Source organism: Mesoplodon densirostris, chromosome 15 (assembly GCF_025265405.1).
Source record: "Mesoplodon densirostris isolate mMesDen1 chromosome 15, mMesDen1 primary haplotype, whole genome shotgun sequence".
NCBI classification, from domain to species: Eukaryota; Metazoa; Chordata; class Mammalia; order Artiodactyla; family Ziphiidae; genus Mesoplodon; species Mesoplodon densirostris.
Window position 1 is genome coordinate 73,066,740 of NC_082675.1, and position 23,166 is coordinate 73,089,905.

Consider the following 23,166-nt stretch of genomic DNA (forward strand, 5'->3'; position numbering starts at 1 on the left):
GTTGTCTATTCAGGTATTCCACAGGTGCAGGGTACATCAAGTTGATTGTGGAGATTTAATCCGCTGCTCCTGAGCCTGCTGGGAGAGATTTCCCTTTCTCTTCCTTGTTTGCACAGCTCCTGGGGTTCAGCTTTGGGTTTGGCCCCACCTCTGCATGTAGGTCACCCTCTGGCATCTGTTCCCCACCCAGACAGGATGTGGTTAGAGTGGCAGCTTATTAGGGGGCTCTGGCTCACTCAGGCCGTGGTTGGTGGTGGGGGGAGGAAGGTGTATGGAATGCAGGGCCAGCCTGCGGTGGCAGTGGCCAGCATAAAGTTGCAACAGCCCGAGGTGCGCCATGTGTTCTCCTGGGGAAGTTGTCCCTGGCTCATGGGACCCTGACGGTGGCGGGCTGCACAGGCTCCCGGGAGGGGAGGTGTGGATAGTGGCCTGTGCTTGCACACAGGCTTCTTGGTGGCGGCACCAGCAGCCTTAGAGTCTCATGCCCGTCTCCGGTGTCCGCGCTGGTAACCGCGGCTCGTGCCTGTCTCTGAGCTCGTTTAGGCGGTGCTCTGAATCCCCCCTCTTGCACACCCTGAAACAATGGTCTCTTGCCTCTTCGGCAGGTCCAGACCTTTTCCTGGACTCCCTCCGTGCTAGCTGTGGTGCACTAGCCCCCTTCAGGCTGTGTTCACGCAGCCAACCCCAGTCCTCTCACTGAAATCCAACCTCCGAAGCCCGAGACTCAGCTCCCAGCCTCTGCCCGACCCGGCGGTGAGCAGACAAGCCTCTCGGGCTAGTGAGTGCTGGTTGGCACTGATCCTCTGTGCGGGAATCTCTCCACTTTGCCCTCCGCACCCCTGTGGCTGTGCTCTCCTCCATGGTTCCGAAGCTTCCCCCTCCGCCACCCGCAGTCTCCGCCCGCGAAGGGGCTTCTAGTGTGTGGAAACCTTTCCTCCTTCACGGCTCCCTCCCACTGGTGCAGGTACCGTCCCTATTCTTTTGTCTCTGTTTATTCTTTTTTCTTTTGCGCTACCCAGGTACGTGGGGAGTTTCTTGCCTTTTGGGAGGTCTGAGGTCTTCTGCCAGCATTCAGCAGGTGTTCTGTAGGAGTTGTTCCATGTGTAGATGTATTTTTGATGTATTTGTGGGGAGGAAGGTGATCTCCGCATCTTAACTCCTCCATCTTGAAGGTCCCTTTGGTCTTGCCCCTTTCTAATCACGACAGCCTAAATGTTGATCTTTCTAAAATGAAAATCTAATCAAACCCCTCATTTGCTTAAAACTTTCCAATTGTTCCTCATTGTCACCAGAATGAACAAACTCTTAGCATGGCATATAAGGCCCTTTGTGATCAGGCTCTAATAACCTGTCCTGCCACGTGTCTCACTGTTATATTTCATCCACCTTGTCCTCTTCCCTCTTGTCCATCGCCCCAACCCCTTCTCTTTCCACCGATGAACTTTCCAGCCATATGGAACTATGTGTAATCCCTTGGTCTGGTAGTGTTCTCTCTCCTCTGATGGTCTTTAGACATGCTATTCTCTTTGCCTAGAATGTTTTCTTTCCACTCCTTTCCTGTGAGTGACAAAGTTTTACTTAGTCTTTAGGTTTTTATATAGAGGCCACCTTTCCCTGGAAGCCTTCTTATATCCCTAAGATTGGGTTAAGTGCCCCTTTTAGGTTCTATCTTTTAGGTGCTTATAAATGTTCTCATAATATATTCAAATTACCTGTTTGCTCACCTATATCCTGAGCTACAGTGAATTTTCTTGAGGGAAATAACAGTATTGTTCTCTTGTGTTTCCCCAGCATTTAGTATAATATCGGTATAACAATACTCTATAAACAGTTCCTCAATGAATCTTTGGATGGAAAGTTTGGGACCAAGTTGTGGAAAGTCTTGAGTGAATAGCAGGCCAATTTGTTGAACTTCTTAATACTGCCACCAGGAGAGTCTTTTACAAAGGACTCAATCATGATGGCAGGTGGTAACATCCTTCTCCACCTTGGTTACTCAGTGAGGCAATATTCCCCGATTGTGCAGTAGTGGGGCACTTACATAAAATAAGTAAATATGTGCCTTTGTACAAAATTAGATTCCATCTTGAAGAGATTAACATACAACCTTTATTGGGTACCTAAGGTTTAAGAAAAGTTCTGAGAGGGCTTCCCTGGTGGCGCAGTGGTTGAGAGTCCGCCTGCCGATGCAGGGGACACGGGTTCGTGCCCCGGTCTGGGAAGGTCCCACATGCCGCGGGGTGGCTGGGCCCGTGAGCCATGGCCGTTGGGCCTGTGCGTCCGGAGCCTGTGCTCCGCAGCAGGAGAGGCCACGGCGGTGAGAGGCCCACATACCGCAAAAAAAAAAAAAAAAAAAAAAAAAGAAAAGTTCTGAGAGATAAAACTTAAAATTCATAGAATTCCGTCACGAGATTTTTTTCTGTTAATAGAGAAGTGCTATCATGGTCTTAATTTTAGCTTTTTCATCACCTTGGTCCATATGGCAGAGCATCTATATTACATGGAGTCATACGACTTCCTAGATGTCAAGAATAACAGGAAAGTGGTAGATATTCTGACAGTTTGAAATATTCTGGCAAACTGGGGCCAGGAGCTGTGTTAGAAGTGTACGTGTAGTAAAGGCAGGTCTGTTGTCCATTTTAGGTCCATAATGTGTGCAAAGCATTGTGCTTGGTGGTTTGGGAGATGCAGAGTTATATGAAACATACTTCCTACCCTCAAGGAGCTAACAAACTTGCTGAGGAGAAGGGAAATGCACCACAATGCTTATATTTAAAGATACCTTGTGATAAGAGACACATAGGTACTGGCAGAAAATAGAGCATTGGATCTCTTTTTTTCAAGGGGTTTATATTTTTATGATCCACAAAACTTGGAGCTTTACCTATTATATTTACAAGTTAAGTATGAGAGTAAAATTTTCAAATACATGTATGAATGAAGTATGAATTTCTACATGTTTTTCTCAAGGAGGCTTTCCATATCTGTGTACCTTTTTCGTTTACGGCAGGAGTTGTTAACCCAAGGTCCATGGCCTTCTTGAAATCTTTCTGCAGAATTTGGTGGATATGTATGTGTATATAGTTTCCTGAGGAAAGGACTGATGGCTTTCAACAGATTCTTTTTATTTTATTTTATTTTATTATCTTTTAAAAACATTCCATTAGAATCTTTAAGGATTCTGTGACTGAGAAGAAATTCAGAACCACTGTCCAGAGAGTGCGTTCACACTTGTCTCAGCTTTACAATATCTTTCTCTTCACCCCCATTTCAATCCATTCTCATTTAACAATTGGCTACAGCATAACCAATGAGTAAATGCTTTTATTTGTTGAGTGAATTAAATTAAAGTTTATATGCCATGTTCTTAATTTTAAAAACAGACAAGTTTAACATGTTATTCAGAATGAGCCCTGACTGCTCTTCACTGAACACACACCAGTGAGGGCACTTGGCAGTACACTTCATTGTTTAATTCATTTAACACTCTGGCCCTTCATGAGTGACAGCTATTATTATCCCCATTTTACAGACAAGGAAGCTGAGGCTCACTGAGTATCTTCCTAAGCCTGCCCCCTAGTAAGTTATAAAATCAGTTAATACTCAGTCTTGAATCTGAAGCCTCTGTTCCCTTTAACTAGTATGCTATACAGTAATATGATTTATAAACTGTTTTGTTTCTTCCCCTCAAAAAACAAACAAACAAAAAACCCTCTTCTAAGTTGCAGTTTGTTCTTCACAATCCTTGGTGTTTTGTGTGTGTGGTTTTGGGGTTGTTTTTTTTTTTTTGCGGTACGTGGGCCTCCCACCGCTGCGGCCCCTTCCACCGCGGAGCACAAGCCCCGGACGCGCAGGCCCAGTGGCCATGGCCCACGGGCCCAGCTGCCCCGCGGCACGCGGGACCCTCCCGGACCAAGGCACAAACCCGCATCCCCTGCATCGGCAGGCGGACTCCCAACCACTGCGCCACCAGGGAAGCCCTGTTTTGTGTTTTTTTAATGTCAAAATGCCTTTGGACGTAGATGAGCTTTTGTAGCTTAATGACCATTGGCTTAGGTATACAAACGGTTAGCTTGATCTTCAACGTAAAGGAATACATATTAATTAAAATCTAGATCATTTCATCAGATTTAGAAGTAATATTGAGCTGTTTTTTAAATTGTGTAACAAACTTATGTGAAGAATTTACCACGTACTTGCCATCATTGTCTGCTATTGGTACACCAGAATGTGGAGGAACAAATATGCTTGTCTGGGGCGGTGGCGGCGTGGAGTGGAAACTTTTAAAAACTACACATTCTACCTTCTCCATCCCTCATCCCTGTTGGTAATCATTGCCTGTGATGAGAAGTGTTATTGATGAAGCATTTCGCATATGAATTCTGTTAGATGCAGAAGAAAGATGAAGAAATACCATCTTACATTACTTGAAAGCATCTTCATTTTGCAGAATGCTGAGTAGGGAGAAACATTGTTTGGAAGTTTAGAATCACTATTATGTTTTGAAATTATATATACTTATTTAAATATAGTTATTATGTAATTACAACACTTTAGAATATCGTATAAAATATTGTAGCCTAACACCTCTTTAAAGTACATGGCTAAACAAACTGTAAACTTGAGATCTTTTTATAGTCTTACTATTCAAAACCCCTTGTCAGTTAAAGTAAATCCAAAGTGGTTTATATTTTGAAAATATGCTTCAAAGAAAACATCACAAAAGTAAAATTACTTTATTGCTCTGCCTTTTATTTTGTAATTTTAGGTAAGGCACTGACATTTCTTCTGCTGCAGCCACCAAGCCCCAAACTTCCTCCACACAGTACGATCCGAAGAACAGCCATTGATCTGATTGGACGTGGTTTCACAGTTTGGGAGCCTTACATGGATGTGTCTGCTGTCCTGATGGGGCTTCTTGAACTTTGTGCTGATGCCGAGAAACAACTTGCCAAGTACACGCTCCATTTCAGTTCATTTGGCTTTTATTGGTTTTGTTTTGTTCTGTTTTAGTAGAGGTCATTGATTACTCTTTATAAATTACATATGGAGAAAGAATAGACAAATATCTCAATATATGACATTTTGGAAATAGACAATGAAAGGGAGATATGTTTCTGTCATTTTAACACAATTGGGATTTAGCTTTGAGCCAATGCATGATTTATCCGTGGCATAGTTTTAAATAGATGTTTATTGTGCCTTGAGATATTATCAGCTAATAATAATATAAGCATATCACATATAAGGAAAATGATATATAGAGTTGCTCAAAAATGTTTTACTGATACAATACCTGGCCAGTTTGGGGAATTACTCCTTTGCTCTCATGTTCATTTTTAAACCAACTTTATTGAGGTTTCATTTGCACACAGCAGAGGATCAGCCATAAGGAGGTTGCAGTGGTCCAGGGAGGCAGGGATGAGAGTAAAGGAGTAAGAAGAGGACCCAAGGCAGTTCCTAAAATGAAACTGGGGCTGGTGATAGAGGTTAGTATTGACTTGAGAACCCAGCCTCCTGATTCCTGGAGGGAGTCTTTTTTGCTTTGTTGTGTTTTGTTTTGATGGTATAATACACATCTAACAGGAAATTTACTACAGTATCCCTCTTAAAGGATACAATTCAGCAACATTCTCTGCATTCACAGTTATGTAGCCATCACCACTACCTAGTTCCCAGTAGCAGTCACCCCAAATGGAAACTCCATATGCACTGAGCAGTCCCTTTCCATTCTCCCCTCCCACTGTCCCCTGACAATCAATAATCTGCTTTCTGTCTCTGCGAATTTGCCTATTCTGAATATTTCATATAAATGGAATTATACAGTATGTGGCCTTTGGTGTCTGACTTCTTTCACTTAGCCTAATGATTCCAAGGTTCATTCATGTTGCAGCATTTTTCAGTACTTTGTTTCTCTTTATAGTTGAACAATATTCCGTTCTATGGATATGCCACATTTTATTTACCTATTCATCTGTTGATGGACATGTGGGTTGTTTCCACTTTGTTTGAACACCTAGTTTTCATTTCTCTTAGGTAGATACCTAAAAGTGGAATTGCTGGGTCCTGTGGAAATTCTGTGTTTAGCCTATTGAGGAACCACCAAACTGTTTTCCATAGCAACTGCACCATTTTATATTCCTACCAGCAATGTAGGAATTGTCTTTGCATCCTCGCCAACATTTATCTTCTTGTTTTGTTGTTGCTTTTTTAGTATAGTCATCCTAGTGAGGGTGAATTCCTAGTGGTAGGAATTCTTGAACTGTCCCATGATGCCTCTCTTAATGTACAGGCAGACCTCATTTCACGGTCCTTCACTTTATTGCCTTTCGCAGATGCTGTGGGGTTTTTTTACAAATCAGAGGTTTATGGTAACCCTGCATTGAGCAAATCTGTTGGCACCATTTTTCCAACAGCATTTGCTCATTCATGACTCTGTGTCTCATTTTTGTAATTCTAGCAATATTTCAAACTTTTTTATTACTATATTTGTTATGGTTGTCTGTAGTCAGTGATCTTTGATGTTATTTTTGTAATTATTGTGACTATTTTAGCAATAAAGTATTTTTTAATTAAGGTATGTACATTGTAAAAATACTTAATGATATTGCACACTGAATAGACTACAGTATAGTATAAACATACTTTTTATATGTTTACTGGGAAGCTAAAAAATTCGTGTGCATCGCTTTATTGTGATACTACCTTTATTGCGTTGCTCTGGAACCGAACCTACAGTATCTCTGAGGTCTGCCTGTAAGTGTTTACACCTCTTTGATTTTTTCAGTGAATGACATTTCATGCTTATCATTGCTAACCTTTTAAAAAACTAGAGTTCTCTGCCCTTTTCTTCATGGTTGCCTCTCTCATATCCCACAGTTGCCTTATATTCTAGCGAGCTTTGGGCCTGTCATCTTTCTGCTGGCTGCTCTATGCTCAGAAGTGGAGACCAGAAAAATAACTGAAGCCTAGACTGGAATGCTGTGACTGTGTCCACAGATTGGGCATCCCCAGCCCAAAGTCCCAAGATTGACTGGTAGGGGAAGGGTATTCCTTTCAAACCTAGGCAGCTGTCCTCCCCCTTCACCTGCTTCATACTGCCACGCTTCCTAAACTTCACCTCTGTGTCTCCCTAGCTATATACCCTTCAGTAAATTACTTCACCTCTCACCTCAGTTCCATTTACAAGTTGGGGCTAATTAAATACCTACTTCATAAGATAGATGTTAAGTGAGTTTATATTTGCCAGGTGCTTAGAAGAGCACTTAGCACATGTTAAAAGATTGAATGGATGTTACCTGTACTGGGGGGAGGTATGGATGGTGATGCCATTGTCATTGTCCTAGTGTTCAACAGATGGAAGAGATGCCCGTTTCTAGAATAAACACTTCCATATAGTGACAGTCAGGATAGTTTCTGGATGGATACAGGTGGCCCTGAAGGTTCTCGATTGACTTAAAGGATTAGGAGGGAATGTGAGCCCATGAGTTGGCAGCAGTCGTAAGAGGCAGCTGGCCTTTGTGCAAAGCCTAGAACGTATTTTCAACCTGTTACCCTCCCCTTGGCTGCAACTGCCATGGACACCCTCCAAGGAGTCAACAGAGTGGCTTCTTTTACCTCAGCTCTCCTGGTTACCTTGAGAAGCCTTTCATATTTTTGATTGTCCAGAATTTTACTTTGACCTAATTTTATAGCCTATTTTCAAATCTGATCAAAAACAATTTCAATAGTACGCAGTCTTGTTTTGTTGCCTGGGAGAAGTAATGGGTTTCTATTTTAGACTAACCATCGAATATTTTGTTTTAGTTTGTGTTTAAATAAGTTCACATGAAGCTTATATCAGCAAACGTAAAGATGCGCTGTGTTTTATCTACATGGGGTATGTCCACAGACACCAATACTGTAGCTTTCAGTAGGTAATTTAAATCTTGCTATTACATTCTTTTCTGTCATGAAGATTAGTATAACTCTCTACACACAGCTCTGAATAAATGAATGTATCAGCGTGTAGCCTTGAGGAGTCCAATGTAATTTTCATCATGATAAATTGTATAATAAGCAAGAAAATGTTTGCTTATTAATCTATAACAAGATTTAGATTGAAAATGACCTGTTACATCCACGACACACTTGGTACAGGCTGCAGAAGGACTGAGATGGGGCGAAATAGAGCAGCAGGGTGACTGTGCATCTTACCCTCGCGGTGCCTGGGGGGCCACCCTTCTGTGCCTGCTTCACTGTGCACACGATAACACCGCTTGGCCGCCTCGCTGCTGACTGTGATCTTAAGCTTGCTTTATGAAGAAGCTTTTATGTTAGGTGTGTGCTTTTTGAAAAGAAAAAAACATAAGCAGTATTTCCTTCTTTATTTCAATTCTTGTGAGTTTATGAAGGAGGGGGTTCAAGGCAGGGCAGCTCGCTCAGGTTGCTATCTAGTTCTGAGGAATACATGTGATAGCAGAGTTTCTCTCTTTCCTTCTCTCCCCTGTGTTGACATCCTCTGACAGAGATGACTCCTGAGAGGCCTCCTGAAAAACTGTATATGACTCAAGACTAATAGAGCATTTTCCCAGAATTAATAATGCTTTTTTTTTTTTTTTTTTTTTTGCGGTACGTGGGCCTCTCACTGCTGTGGCCTCTCCTGTTGTGGAGCACAGGCTCCAGACGCGCAGGCTCAGCGGCCATGGCTCACGGGCCCAGCCGCTCCACGGCATGTGGGATCCTCCCGGACCGGGGCATGAACCCGTGTCCCCTGCATTGGCAGGCGGACTCTCAACCACTGCACCACCAGGGAAGCCCAATAATGCTTTTATTTTAGAAATATGGCTTAGAATTTTACACCTTTGGAATCAAAATAAAACCAGCTGTTTTCCAGTGTTTTCAAACATTTTGCCCAATTTTAAACTACATTTATTAACTAAGCAAGCATCTATTGAGTAGCTAATATGTGGAAGGGACAGTGTTAGGTACTATATGTCGTGACAAACTTTCATGAAACAAAGACCCTTCACGTGACTTGCAGTCTTACAGGAAAGATAAGATCTTACAGGAAAGAAGGAGAGTGAAAGGTATGGACATTCAGAGCATGGCAGATGAGTCACAGGGGGGTACCCAGGCAATACCCAAGGAAGAATTTCACTGGAATCTTTCCTTTGAATGACTGTGAGGAGAGGTGGGGAAGAATAACCACGACGTGCAAAAGGACAGATGGGGAAAGCCCAGGCACGCCCCAAAGAGGCTGAGGGGCAGCCGCACACACAGGAACATGAAACTAAACATTGTTCTTAGCTAATTTTATTTATTAATTTCTTGCAGAAATTACACCCTGGGATGCTCCAATCAAAAACTTGAACATAATTGCCTTACTCATTATCTCTGGGGAATAGAATTGTGTTCAAAGAGAGGATTGGTTTTACCTTTTTCTTTATTAAAAGAGTGTAAAAATGACTATAAAAGATTATAAAACGAATCTGACACAGGTGCTTTCTCTTGTCCAGGAAAAGGTGAGGTTCAAACCGAGGTCTCACTGACACCAAAAGCCATGCTTCCACCCCTGTGCCATCTTGCATTTGAAATCTTATACCCAGAGAATTAAAGACCAGCAGAGTACTAAATTCAAAACAACCTATTAAAAGGACCTAAAAGAGGTCAACCCAGAATTTTCAGATTTTTAAAATCTATCTAATGAAATCATTTTCATCAAGAATTTTGTGCCTTCTGGAAATTAGAAGCCCATTTAAATGTCAGTAAACTCCTTGACAGCTTGGGCCATGTTTCGATACTATGTGTTTATTCTTATGTATTCAAACACCTGTTATATGATTTGCACTGTTACTTGCAATAAACATTTAATAAAGTCCTAGAATTTTAGAGACAAAAATCTTCTTCAACAGCATGCAATCCAGTGCCCTTAATATGCTATTAAGTAAAAATAAGTTGTAGAGATTAAACAACTTGTCTGAGGTTACAGTAGTCCTGTGAGAGCTAAGACTATCACTTAGGTCTCCCGACTCCCATTTTGCTGCTTCCATACTGCATGGTTATGTCACCCTTTATATAATGAGAGATCCACAGGTAGAATTTTACGTGAGGAATTTTTCAGTTACTGATTATGGGCTGTTTATTCATGATGGACTCTTTAATTGAAAATGGAAGGCTGCACTTCGTTGAAATCATAGGTTGAGTCCTCCCCAGCTGATTGTGAAAATAATAGAAATGTACGCAGTATTATCTTTTTAAAAAATCCATGGTTTTTTAGATCAGCATGGTTATGGACATATGGATAAAATGTTAGAAACAGTAGAAAATCCTACTTTTTTTTTTACTGTAAAAGTACAGAAGAATCCTTGTGCTTTTGTATGTGTTGTGGTCTGTGATTCTGATTCCATTTTCCTAGTTCATGTTGCAGACCTTTACTCTGAAAGAGAACAGCAGAGCAGGGCCGGCCCAGCTGCTGAAGGTGCCAGACTCTCACCTCATACTGCTGTGACTGAGGGATGTGGATGAACTACACAAAGTCCATTGCTTTTCTGGAATATTCACAGTTGCCAAACTTGAAGGGAGAAACATACAGTCATTGGAAACCACACATGCTCTGATAACATAGATAAGCCTTATATGTTGGAAAGATTCTTTCTGGACAATATAAAATAGAGTTGGAGAAAAAGAATTGACATTTTAACTCAGATCTCGATCATACTTTTTAGATTTGAGAGCCAGAGAGTAAAGATCACATCATACAAACACTAAGGTGCTTTAGGCTTCAATATTTAAATTATTTTTCCTATTCACATGACATTTATTTTTAATAGAAAGTTTATAATTGGAGGAAACCATTTAACTAAATCATGTTGGCATAGATTTTATTCATTGTAAATGTATACAATAAATAGGAAATAGGTCTAAAAGATATGCACTTGGAGGAATTGCCACCTTTGAGTTTAGGAAATTAATGCCAACTGTGACTTATCAGATTTAGGTCCCACATGACAAAGAAGAATTGCTGATTCCCTATTACATTAAAGACAATTGTTAACACACCTGTTTTACCAGGGAGGGGTAGAATGGAATTCCCAGGTGATATGTAATTATGTATTTTCAAAATAATTTTAGTCTTTGTTTTAGATGGGGAGTGTTTTCAATGTTCTGTTACTGTTTGTCTTAGTTCACTTGGGCTGCCATAACAGAGCACCACAGACTGGGCTACTTAAACAACAGACATTTATTTTTCACAGTCCTGGAGGCTGGGAAGTTCAAGGTCAAGGTGCTGATAAGACCTCATTCTGAGGTCTGTTCTCCTGGCTTGTAGGCTCCGCCGTCTTGCTGTGTCCTGACATGACTTCTTTGTGACCAAGATTTGAAGAGAGAGATAGAGCAAGCTCTCTGGTGTCTCTCATAAGGGCACTAATCCCATCACAAGGGCCCCACCTTCGTGGCCTTATCTAACTCTAATTATCTCCTAGAGGCCTGTCTCCATATACCATCACATTGAGGCTTAGGGCTTCAACATATGAATTTTAGGGAGACACAAGCATTCAGTCCATAATCGTGTTGACTATGATTTGCAGGTTATTCTATGAAAGTTGTGTTTCGCACCCCTCCGAATATTCCCTTACAGCGTTCCATAATTTGACAGATGGGTGAAGTCTGACAATTGTAGACAGTGACATTTAACTGAGGTGGTCTTACATGTAAGTTTTTAAAAGCTTTTACTGCCATGGAGTAAGGGTTAGAACAGGATTTAATGAGCAGTCAAGTAAGGATTGAGCTTGGCCTGAGTGGACTATTTTTCTATTCATGGTTTTTATTTATAATATCTATCATCTCTGGTATTTTGTATTGGATGTGTATACTGAAATGCTGAGTAAAACAGACAGTGTGTCATATCATATTTTTCAGAATAAAGACTGAAACAAAGACCCACCCTATAAACCTATGTAACAAATGATCTGCATAACAGCCAGGATCAGGTGAAAAGAGTGAGTTCTGTGTTTACATACAGATTCCAGAATAAGGCAGACATCCCCTTTAATTTCAAGCCTCTGATAGTATGATCCTTCCTTGTTCAGTTAGAATCCCACATTAAAATATATCACACACCCAGTACACTTTTGACTTTCAAGATAACTACATGAAGAATTAGACTTTGTCCGTTGGGACCCCCAGATCAATTACTTTGACTTCATTTCTTGGTCAATTCAGTCGAATAACTGGCTTAAGTGATTTTTTTTTTCCTGCTGAATTTGCCAGGTAACTTCATTTACCTTCAGTTAACTATTGAGCTACCACTATGCCCAAGGGCTGTACTAGGCACATTGCAGGGGGTAGGGGGTGGTACACAGGATTAGAAGGCATGGTCCTAATCTGTTTATTGGTTCACAGTATAAAACTAATTCAGAATGAGAGTCAGTGCTAAGGGCCTGAATGAACAGGTTTTGTCATTGGTTGTTTTTGTTTCAATAGATGGTAATTGAGTGCTGTAACAATTGCAGAATACCACATGGGCTTCCACAAGAATTGAACAGAGGGGAGCGAGGAGAGTGTGCTCGTGGGGAAAGGGGTAGTGGAGAAGCATTAGCAAAATACTACGATTAAAAAAGGAATCGAATTTTGGGGACCAGCTTTGAAATTAGTCTGGCCTCGGGAGCATGGGCGTGGAAATGACTGAGTTATAAATTAGCAAAACAAGATTATGGAGGGCCTGGAATCTCCAGCCAAGGAGTTTAAGCTTTTTCTAAGCACTGGGACCCAGTGCGGTTTTTAAGCAGGTTAACCATGAAATAAAGTTGGTGCTTTGGGAAGATCACTCTGGCAGGGGTGCATTGAAGAGACTGTAGACAGGAGAGAGAAGGTTTCTCTTCTGCCCCTGTTGCCTGGGCGACTCCTTTCTGTTATCACGCTCACAACCCACCCGCTTGTGCACTGTGGATGCTCTGACGGTCACTGCAGAGCCCTGACCTCAGAGCAAGAGCTGCATCCACATTCTGAAGTCCTGCCCTCAGACTGCCAGACACCGATGACAGGAATCACTCAAATGCACACGTTGGTGCCTCTGCAGATTGTTGGGTGGTCCAGCTTCCCAACAGCTGGAATCCAACGGGCGGCACTCTTCTATGTCTGGTTCGCTTCCTTCCCCATTACCCCCACTTTATCACTTTTCTTCCTATAAGAAGTTTGCCAATTTCCCCGAATTCACAAGGTCATTTGCTGAGGAGGAAGGGTAACGGGTGACTAAGCCTTTAACTTGAAACTAGTGACCTGCCATTCATTGATCTCATTTTCTTTTCACTTTGTTTCTATTTGTAAGAGGCATCTTTGGTTGAGAAAAAGCACCTGTTGTACCTGTAATTGTCAGATGCAGGGCTAGAGGTTTTTGCATTTGTTATCTCATTTAATCTTCTCATCAACCTGTTGAAGTCGGTATTTTAATATAACCATTTTACTGACGTGCTTATTCAGTCTAGGGTGGCCACAAGGCACAGCATAAGGGCAGGGGGACAATATCCACTTGTCACTGTGGCGTGAGCCTTGGAAGTCTGTCAGCTGACCTCCCCCACCCTCAGGTGCACACACACATGTGCATATCCATGTGTATTTATTCTTTCTCTCTCTTTCTCCCCTCTGTCTCGCCTCCCCTGGCTCCTTCTTAGCATCCCACTAAACTCTTCTCCTCCATGCAAGGAACAGAGATGGGGTGGAAGAGAGGACTTAGAGGTGGGCGGTGAGTTTGCAACGATCCTGTTTATGTGACTAAAACTCTGCTTTCCAACTGCAAGAGGTCACGACAGCACATCTGGGAATGGGCAGGACTTACACGGACTCCAGGAGGGTGCTGTAACGCCTGTCCTGTGGAAGCCAGGCCCCATCTCTTAGCGAGCAATACATCCATGAGGCGGGCACCCAGAGCCAGGAAGAGCAGCAGGGGAACATCTTCTCTATCCTTGTATTTCCCTTGATTCAGCCTAGCCCTGCAGGTAGCCAGGTCACCAACATACGGGTGTAAGTTTCAAGTACAACAACCCTCAGGTCTGTTTCATAAGCTCGGCCATCTCCTGTCCTATACCTACCTGTAAAGTTGGTCATCGGTACCCACATGTAAGACTTCTTTCTTTAGCTGAATTTGATCTTTTTGAGGGTTTTTGATTTCCAGTTCTGCTATTTAGTACAGTGGCTCTCTGTTACAGCTTTACCTCCATACCAGTTGATAACCGTGCATCCTGTATCTTCATTCAATCCACTGTTGGTACTGAATAAAACAGAGCGGAGGTCCATGTATTACAACATACCACTAGAAAGCTCTCTCAGGGATGCAGTCTAACCAGTCATCCAAAAGTGCTGAGAGTTTAGTCATGTTAGCAATTCATTAATCCAGTTAACCACAGCATCGTCCAGCCCCTCCCCCTTTATTTTCTCCAGAGGTCGGTTGTCTTGAGACATTACGCTGCTACCTTGGCTCTTCACTGAACTTCTCTGGACCTGATTTCTCCCTCGTAAAATGCTGATATCACCACCTCATAGGGATGTTCTGGGCAGATGCAAGAGGACATGAAGTAGCACAGGGAAGCTCCACTTCAACCCTCTGCCTACGGTTCCCGTCCAGTTCTTTCTCCTCCTCTCATGCCTCCCACATGTGGGGTGGGCTGCCCTGGAAATAGCCACTCTTTCTCCCTGGCTGACTGCTTGGCAGGGGTGTTGCCTAGGGGATCTTTCCAACTTCAACATCCTGTGGTTTTACTGATCTTAGGAAAGTTGATTTAGGTTTGTTCAGAATTATTCAATTAACATACCATTTTTGTTCGTTTAAGGCTTTCAATATTATCAACATCTGTTCACCCACACTGATGACAGGAAACATCATAGAGTATCTGAAAAGTTTAGCTTTTGAATTTTTTAAAACTTAGCTTAATAATGATCTAAAATTTTACAATAATTTTTTAAACAATCTAGCCCAGCACTACTCACCTAGTAAACATTTCTTTTCCTGAATTCTCAATAATAAAGTTTAATCCAGAAGAGAAACTCCTCTCCTGATGAGCATCTCTGTCCAGCCCCCATTGGGTCCCAAAGGCATCAGGACCTTCCACGGGGGTGATGCGCCCACCAATGCATCCCTTCTGTTTATTGCTCAATATGTGTGTTTGTTTTCTCAGCTCACATCTGTCTTTTTTGTGGTAAACATGAAGGGAAAGTTCTCCATCATCTTCTCCTCTGAGTTCCCACTTTGTGTCTACCCTCAGTTTGGAAAAAAAGAGTAGAGACAGTTATATTATCAGACAGAGACTGAGCAATGTAAAAGTCACAAAGAAATAAGCAGAATTTTCTATCATCAATTTACCTTTTAAGAATGATGGGAATGCCTATATGATGCCTCCTTATTTTCAACTAAAAGTTAAAATAATGATTCTTAGATGAATTATAGAGATACTTGTAAACTTCCTGAAAACTTTTAGTAGATGTAATTCATTGGACACATGAAACACAAAGATTATTTAATTGGAGCAGGACAGATCTTAATATAATTTCATATGGATATGTAAATACCAAGGTTATTTAACTAGCGAGAGAAGCTATAATGGATCTCTTACTGAGTAACAAAATATTCCCTGTACACAGTTGATCTGTGGGTCACATGCCACGTTTTAATGAAAAAAAAGTCTTAATACTTTTCACAGTAGTCTCTATAAAATATAAAGGAAGCTTACAAACAGAAGAATATTACCATTTTTATGTTTTAGGAGTGGCAAAGGAATATATAGCAGCACTATCCTATCAGGACATCCTCACACTCTAGAAAGATTTATTTCATCATGTACATATTCTTGTATATAGCGTGGACCATGTCATGTGTATGTTCTTTATAGAGAGAAAGTATCAGTTAATAGAATTTTTTGCAACAATACTGAATACCTACTGGCAGAAAATGCTGATTAGTAGATTGGTTCTGAAAGTATTGAGTGTGGGGTAAACTAGCGCTACTGAGGGTATTTCAAACTAAAAATAATATATAAACTAAAACTAATTTTGTGATTTTCAGTTCTTCGGTAATTTTATGGACAGGAGTGAATTTTGCTTCCTCTCAGATATAGGCCTTAAATACAGCCTTTCAACTTGGCCTTATAAACAAATTTTTACCTTTAACTTTTTTAAGGAAAAAAATTGGAAATGCTCTGCACAATATTCTTTCTTGCCTTATTCGGAGCTATGTGATATGTATTCAGTACTAGTTCTTGATAATTTGTTAACAAGGCGTTTTTAACACTTTGGACAGATGCACATACTGTCTTCAATCTTCACGGTTAATTATTCGATTTTGTATTTGATGCCAGAACACCCTGACTCCTAATCACTGCTCATTGTTGCAAGTCCATTATATTCTAACTGTTTGAGTGCTCCCATTGACCTTGAACTGACATGATAAGCTGTGTCTAATCTTTTCAGTCTATATTTCTAATGCTTCTTTTCTTTCTTCCTTTTTTTCTGATCCCTGTTTAGCATCACAATGGGGCTGCCTCTGAGCCCTGCAGCTGACTCTGCCCGCTCCTCGAGGCATGCCCTATCTCTCATTGCCACGGCCAGACCACCCGCCTTCATCACGACTATAGCCAAAGAGGTGAGAGGAACTTCTCAGTGTGCTCCATCTTCGCATTAGAGGAATTGTCTCGTATTGTGAGCCGAGGGTCCGTATCTATAGATAATCCTCACAGTTTGTTCTAGAACAATGCAAGTTAATAATTTAGGGCTGGGTTGAATACATATGTACCTGTGTGCATGTACACTGAATCCCACGGCAGTGCATTCATTACTTGGGCTTTTGTAGTCATTTCTGTTCTCAACGTTAACTCACTTGTAAATATTTGTATTTACAGTAATGTCTCAATCTGAAAAATAGCAGGCTTGTTCAAATTAAAATATATTAAAGGATCCACATTTTACAAGTGTAAGTATCTACCTATAATCAAAACAAAACTTATTTAACACTGGCTCTCCAACTGTAAACAAAAATGTAAGTCATAAACTTGCTAATTGTTTTTCCTATTACATATCACAGATAAAGACTTGAATGCCAATTGATTCCCGAATTCTTAGTGCTCTAATTGCCCACATCTAACTAAAAAACTAGTAAAGAACAATGAACCAATTATAAGGTCTTTCCTATAGGTCTTAGTAGTGGGAGAAAAGGCAAGGAAGATAAACTCCTAAATTTTCTTTAAAGGTTTGTTCCATTTTAGCATGAATAATGTGCAGACTCGGTGTCCCGTGGGGTATGGGCTCTGCCTGAGTTGTTTTTCCTGTAGCTAAGATGAATTTTTAAAATAGTAAATAAATACCTCGGAGTCTGCCCTGATAACCTACAACCTGCTGGGCCTATGTCTGCCCCAGAGCCATCCTTAATAGGCATGCAGCAAATATTTGTGACATGAATGTAGCTAGAAGGGAGAAAAGAAGGGCCTAATAGCAGATTGTATGGGTTTATATGAGGCAGTGGGACTTTGAATTCACACCTAAAATAGATCTGCAGACTAAGGGGCTATGTTTTTCTAATAGTGCATAGTGGTGCAGTGGGAGTCCACTGTGTTTAAAATATACATATGTATATGTCTATATTTTATAGATAGCATATATATATATATATATATATATATATTTTTTTTTTTTTTTTTCGGTATGCGGGCCTCTCACTGCTGTGGCCTCCCCCGCTGCGGAGCACAGGCTCCGGACGCGCAGGCTCCGGACGCGCAGGCTCAGCGGCCATGGCTCACGGGCCCAGCCGCTCCGCGGCACATGGGATCCTCCCAGACCGGGGCACGAACCCGCATCCCCTGCATCGGCAGGCGGACTCCCAACCACTTGCGCCACCAGGGAGGCCCAGCATATATTTTTATAAAGTGTATGTATGTATCAATGAACAGATTTATTAGACGTGGGATATTTTTTTACCAGTTTTTCATATCAGTGGAATATGCAGAGATACTAATAGTGAATGTACTGAATAAGCCTAACATTAGTCTGATACAGATACAGGTCTTATAAAGGCCAGGCATTAAATTGCCTCTTTAAAGAGAGTAAACAAGTATTTTATATTAATTGTGTTTTTGCACTTGATTTTCACCATTTACATATGAGTATTTTTAAATGAGCTGTTAGAGTAGCTTGGGGTTTGTTCTACTCCAGCATTTGACTAGAAAGGTAATTTTTAAATATTTTAATGTTAATGGTCTAACTAATTGCCAATGATTCCCACATTCTTAGTGTTCTAACTAATATTTTAATGTAATAGTCCATATTTATTACCTTTTAAAAACAAGTTTTCCACTTCACTTAGAGGTTTAGAGTAAAATACTGAAGTATTTCTCACCGTGACAGCTGTCCCTAACCCCATCCCCATGCCCACTCCTGCATAGCTGGCCCAGGGCCTGTTAATACTGTTTCCCCTCTGAACTGTTAAGACTTACAATTTGTACAAGGAAGAAAAATCACACTGAACTTACATTACAGTTGACCCTTGAACAACATGGGTTTGAACTGCGCAGGTCCACTTATATGTGAATTTTTTTCAGTAGTAAATACTACAGGACTGAACATTCTTGTGGACGGTTGAATCCTTGGACACAGAGGGCCGACTGTTAAGTTGTACACGGATTTTCAACTCCGTGGAGGGTTGGCGCCCCTAACTCCCAGCATTGTTCAAGGGTCAGCTGTGTTTACACAGTGTTCATTATTTTTGGAGGTATGTTTTTTTTAAATTTCCCAACTTGATTATAAAGCACCTAGAATGGTGCCTGGGACACAGTAAGTGCTATGTAAGCATCATTTACCATTATTACTTGAGAACAAGAATCATGTCTTATACACGCTGGTGTCTCCTAACTGCTACCCACGTCAATGCCGAATATGCAAGATTCACAAACCTTCCGTTTGTCCCTTTTTAAAAATGTCATGGTGATATTGTATTAAAGTCTCATATAATGCCCAAGAACTAGAATTCTGTTAGGGAATACATACTGAGTGTTTATTGTACTAAGTACTTTCTTTGTAATTAAAAGTGTTTCCTGACCCACCCCAAGACATTTGTTTTTGTTGATTTTTTTTTCTGTTGTATTAGTAAGTGAAAAACCAGTGGCTAGAAATGTAAAAGTCTATCAAGTGTCGACCATATCTACAGCATGGAAATATTTTTCTAGGTGCACAGACATACTGCTCTTGCAGCCAATACCCAATCCCAGCAGAATATGCACACCACAACTCTTGCCCGAGCTAAAGGGGAAATTCTGAGAGTCATTGAAATTCTTATTGAAAAGATGCCCACGGATGTCGTGGATCTTCTCGTGGAGGTAAGAATATTCTGCTTTAAATTATATCAGTACATCCACAGCTAAATTAAATATTCTAGTGTAGTAATATAAATCAGCATCTTTATTTCCAGCACCTCTAAAAGAAAGAAAGAGATGACTAAAATGAATGAAGTTTTGTATCATTTCTGGAGACTTTATTTAAATTTCCTCAAAAATCAAAATGATTGCTATGTCCATTTACCATTCACATGGAATGGACTGTATTAGAGTCGTTTTTAACGGTTATCGTCTCTTCCGTATCTATCACTATAAGTAAAACAAAACATAGAATGTGCTTGAATAAAAGCTACCTATCCTGTACATAAATAGGAATTGCCTTTCAAGTAAACAAGTCTGGTTTCTTTATTTCACTGTGTGCTGTCTTTAAAAAATGGTTTTCACAAGTAAGAGAAAGGATGGCCTATAGTATAAAGTAAGTACACTGTAATTTTAGTAAATATACTGTAGTTTTAAAGTAAATATCAAAATCAAACTATGTAGAATTTTAATGCAAATGAGGCCTAAGTTAATAATTTAAATTATGGAAAATTAAGTATTTGAAACTAATTTTAGATTTGTGTCTTTTCTGTAAAGGTTATGGACATCATTATGTACTGCCTTGAAGGATCTTTAGTTAAAAAGAAAGGTCTTCAGGAATGTTTCCCAGCCATCTGCAGGTAAAGAAGCTTTCAATAGCATGCAAAATAAATAATTTTTAGTAACAAATAATTTAAAACAATTTTTTCAGCAGGATGAGTTAGTAGTTGTGCCCAATTAGAATTCCAATTATGAATTAATAACTGCTTACTTTCTAAAACAATTTAAGCACCTTATATTTAGTCAAAAACACAACTATAATAGAACCACTGTTTGAAATTGTGTTGTGAAGAAGTTTTCTCAAAACCTAAAAAAAAATGAGTAAGAGAAAGCATCTATTAAATATGTCTATATTCTTATATCCATTACTCAAATTAGCTTTTACATTACAAAAAGGAGAGTTAGGAAGCTATAACTTAGAGGAGGAAGATATACTTTTCAGCCAATAGAAACCTTTATGCCAACTTTTTGCTGGTAAATTTTATTTTAGATATAAAGGCCAGCATTTGCATATTGTCCTACTAAGTATAGATGTTTTCCCTCTGAGAAAACAGGCCAAGAGCAGTTCAAAGAAGTCAAGGACAGTTACAACTTTTATAAACAATGTTGTATATGTGAAGTATAACTCTAATAATTCGTATGTGTATAGCATTTAATTGTTATGAAGTGAAGATTTTTAAAATTTCAAAATGTACTCACCTTATGTTTATTTTTCTCTTAAAGTAGTTTTTGGCTCTCAGAATGTTTATAGCTTGAGGTACATTTTGTTTAAAAAAAATTTTTTTTAATAAATTTATTTATTTTTGGCTGTGTTGGGTCTTCATTGCTGCACACGGGCTTTCTCTAGTTGCGGCGAGCAGGGGCTGCTCTTCGTTGTGGTGCACGGGCTTCTCATTGCGGTGTGCGGGCTTCTCGTTGCAGTGCGTGGGCATCTCATTGCAGTGGCTTCTCTTGCTGTGGAACACAGGTTCTAGGCACCCAGGCTTCAGTAGTTGTGGCACGCGGGCTCAGTAGTTGTAGCTCGCCGGCTCTAGAGCACAGGCTCAGTAGTTGTGGCGCACAGGCTTAGTTGCTCCGCAGCATGTGGGATCTTCCCGTACCAGGGCTTGAACCCATGTCCCCTGCATTGGCAGGTGGATTCTTAACACTGCGCCACCAAGGAGGTCCCTAAAAATTTTTTTACCTCCATGTGTTCAGTAGAAAGAGTGTTAAAATCTGTTGAGGATGATTGTTTTTGTAGAAAACTGAGCAACCAGTTAGTCATAGTTACATAACATTCTTCTTTTTAAGACAAGCTCAGTGCTATCCTTACTTATGTTTGCTTGGTTCTGTGAGTATATTGTAGTGGAAGGCTTTATTTCGGACTCTTAAGTTTCCTGAAAGCAGTGGCGTTACACCATGCATCTTTATGCCTTTTGTATTTCCTGGCATTTCAAACATATTTGCTGGATTAATTGTACTCTGTGTCTTCCCACATCTTTCGTCATAGTTACAGTAGATTTTACCTCCTAGCCTCTTCATTTTGCTGTTTCTGATTTATGCCATCCAGAAGTTAAATCAAGAACACATAGAAAAAGATTATGCTGTAGTATACATGTGTACAGATATTTTCTTGTGATATAGAGTAGGCATGTTAGGATCCAGTAATTTTTTAACATCATGCCACATTAATTCTGGTTTGTGTTCTTTTTATGCAAAAATGGACATTTATCTGTCACTTAGTGGAGGTGAGGAAGCAGTTTCATTAGGGATTATCTTACTGGAGGTTAGCAAAGCATTGCTTACAGCAGTCACTGCTGTGTAAATAACCCTCCTGGAGCTAACGTGAGGGAATTGTTCAACATGTAAAGGGACTACCTTTGCCCTTGCTGGAAGCCTGACTTCTCCCCAGTTCCTTCAGTCACCTTACTTTCTGCACATCCACTTTGGTTTGCTCTTGTTTAATCGCTGGAGAGCAAGGTTTCTGCTTGAATGCTAAGGAGGCAGGTGTCTAAACGGAATGCTTGGTACCAGTTTTTTTCTGATTTGGCAGAAAGCAATTGTATTTTGTTTATTAATTTAATAACATTGATTGAACATCTACTGTGTATCAAGTGCTGACTAGGCTCTGGGGGTGCAATGATGAATGAGATGATGTCCTCAAGAAGCACAGTGTCTAATAGGGCAGGTAATTATTTTTTGTTTTGTTTTGTTCGTTTGTTTATACAGCAGGTTCTTATTAGTCATCAATTTTATACACATCAATGTATACATGTCAATCCCAATCACCCAATTCAGCACCCCCCCACCCCCCCGCGGTTTTCCCCCCTTGGTGTCCATACGTTTGTTCTGTACATCTGTGTAGGGCAGGTAATTATAAAGATAAGTAACACCAGGGTGCTGTGTTATGTGCTGGGAGAGACTTACATATGAGGGACAGGGTTGGGCAATAAATGCAGTGCTTAACTCTGGACATGGGAGGCTTATAGAGTTCACAGAAGGGGAAGCAGAATAATAATAATAATAATAATAATAATAATGGAGTCTTGGAAAGTTTCACAAAGGAGAAGGCAGACTAATAATAATAATTTCCTTTTACTAAAGGAGAAAAGTGCTTTAATAAAAGTGGCTGCCAAATGGAAGAAGGATTTGCCCTCCGCAGGGGTTTGGGGGGTGGTGGTAGGAGTGGTGGTGGGTTCTGGGAAAGCTTCACCGAAGAGTTGATGGGGTGAGCTTTGCAGAATAAGTAAGTGTGTGCCATCTGGAATTGCAGAAAGAATCATACTGACCAGTGTTTGGAGGTACAAAAGTATACAATGAGTTTGGCAAATGCTCTGTGGTAGTGGCTGGAATGTAGGTAGGATGGAAGTCTAGCATAGTGCCACAGGATAGGGCTTCGAGTTCCATACACAGGAATTTGGTTATTATTCTTCAAGCAATGGCGAGTCAGCAGAGTTGAAGCAAACATGTGTAATTCTCTTTCCAGAACATAGTTGATAAGATATAATCTCATGAAACATAGGATTTATAACAAATAGTTATAAATTGAGGTAGTTAACTACCTCCTATTAAATTGTATTCAATATTATTAGAGCTGTGAATATATAAGCCATAAAAAGTCAGTGCATAAACGTAGAAAGATGAATAACAATATAAGGCTGTATAATAGCTTGTACTAAATGTTAGTTGGAACAGATAATAAATCATGGAGGACTTCAGAGAACACTAAGCTTAGATGGGACCTCCAAAGTTTTACAGG

The 23,166-nt window shown here is 40.4% G+C and overlaps 1 protein-coding gene across 5 annotated transcripts in view; it reads left to right on the forward strand.

The window, feature by feature from the left end:
* Positions 1–23,166, forward strand: part of WDR7 (WD repeat domain 7) — a 365,960-nt gene that overhangs the window by 243,661 nt on the left and 99,133 nt on the right. For all 5 annotated transcript variants that reach the window (XM_060118461.1, XM_060118464.1, XM_060118462.1 and 2 more), the window contains 4 exons: positions 4,769–4,955; positions 16,492–16,609; positions 19,182–19,331; positions 19,926–20,008. In XM_060118461.1, the coding sequence (XP_059974444.1) occupies positions 4,769–4,955; positions 16,492–16,609; positions 19,182–19,331; positions 19,926–20,008 (538 nt within the window). The remainder of the gene's footprint in view (positions 1–4,768; positions 4,956–16,491; positions 16,610–19,181; positions 19,332–19,925; positions 20,009–23,166) is intronic.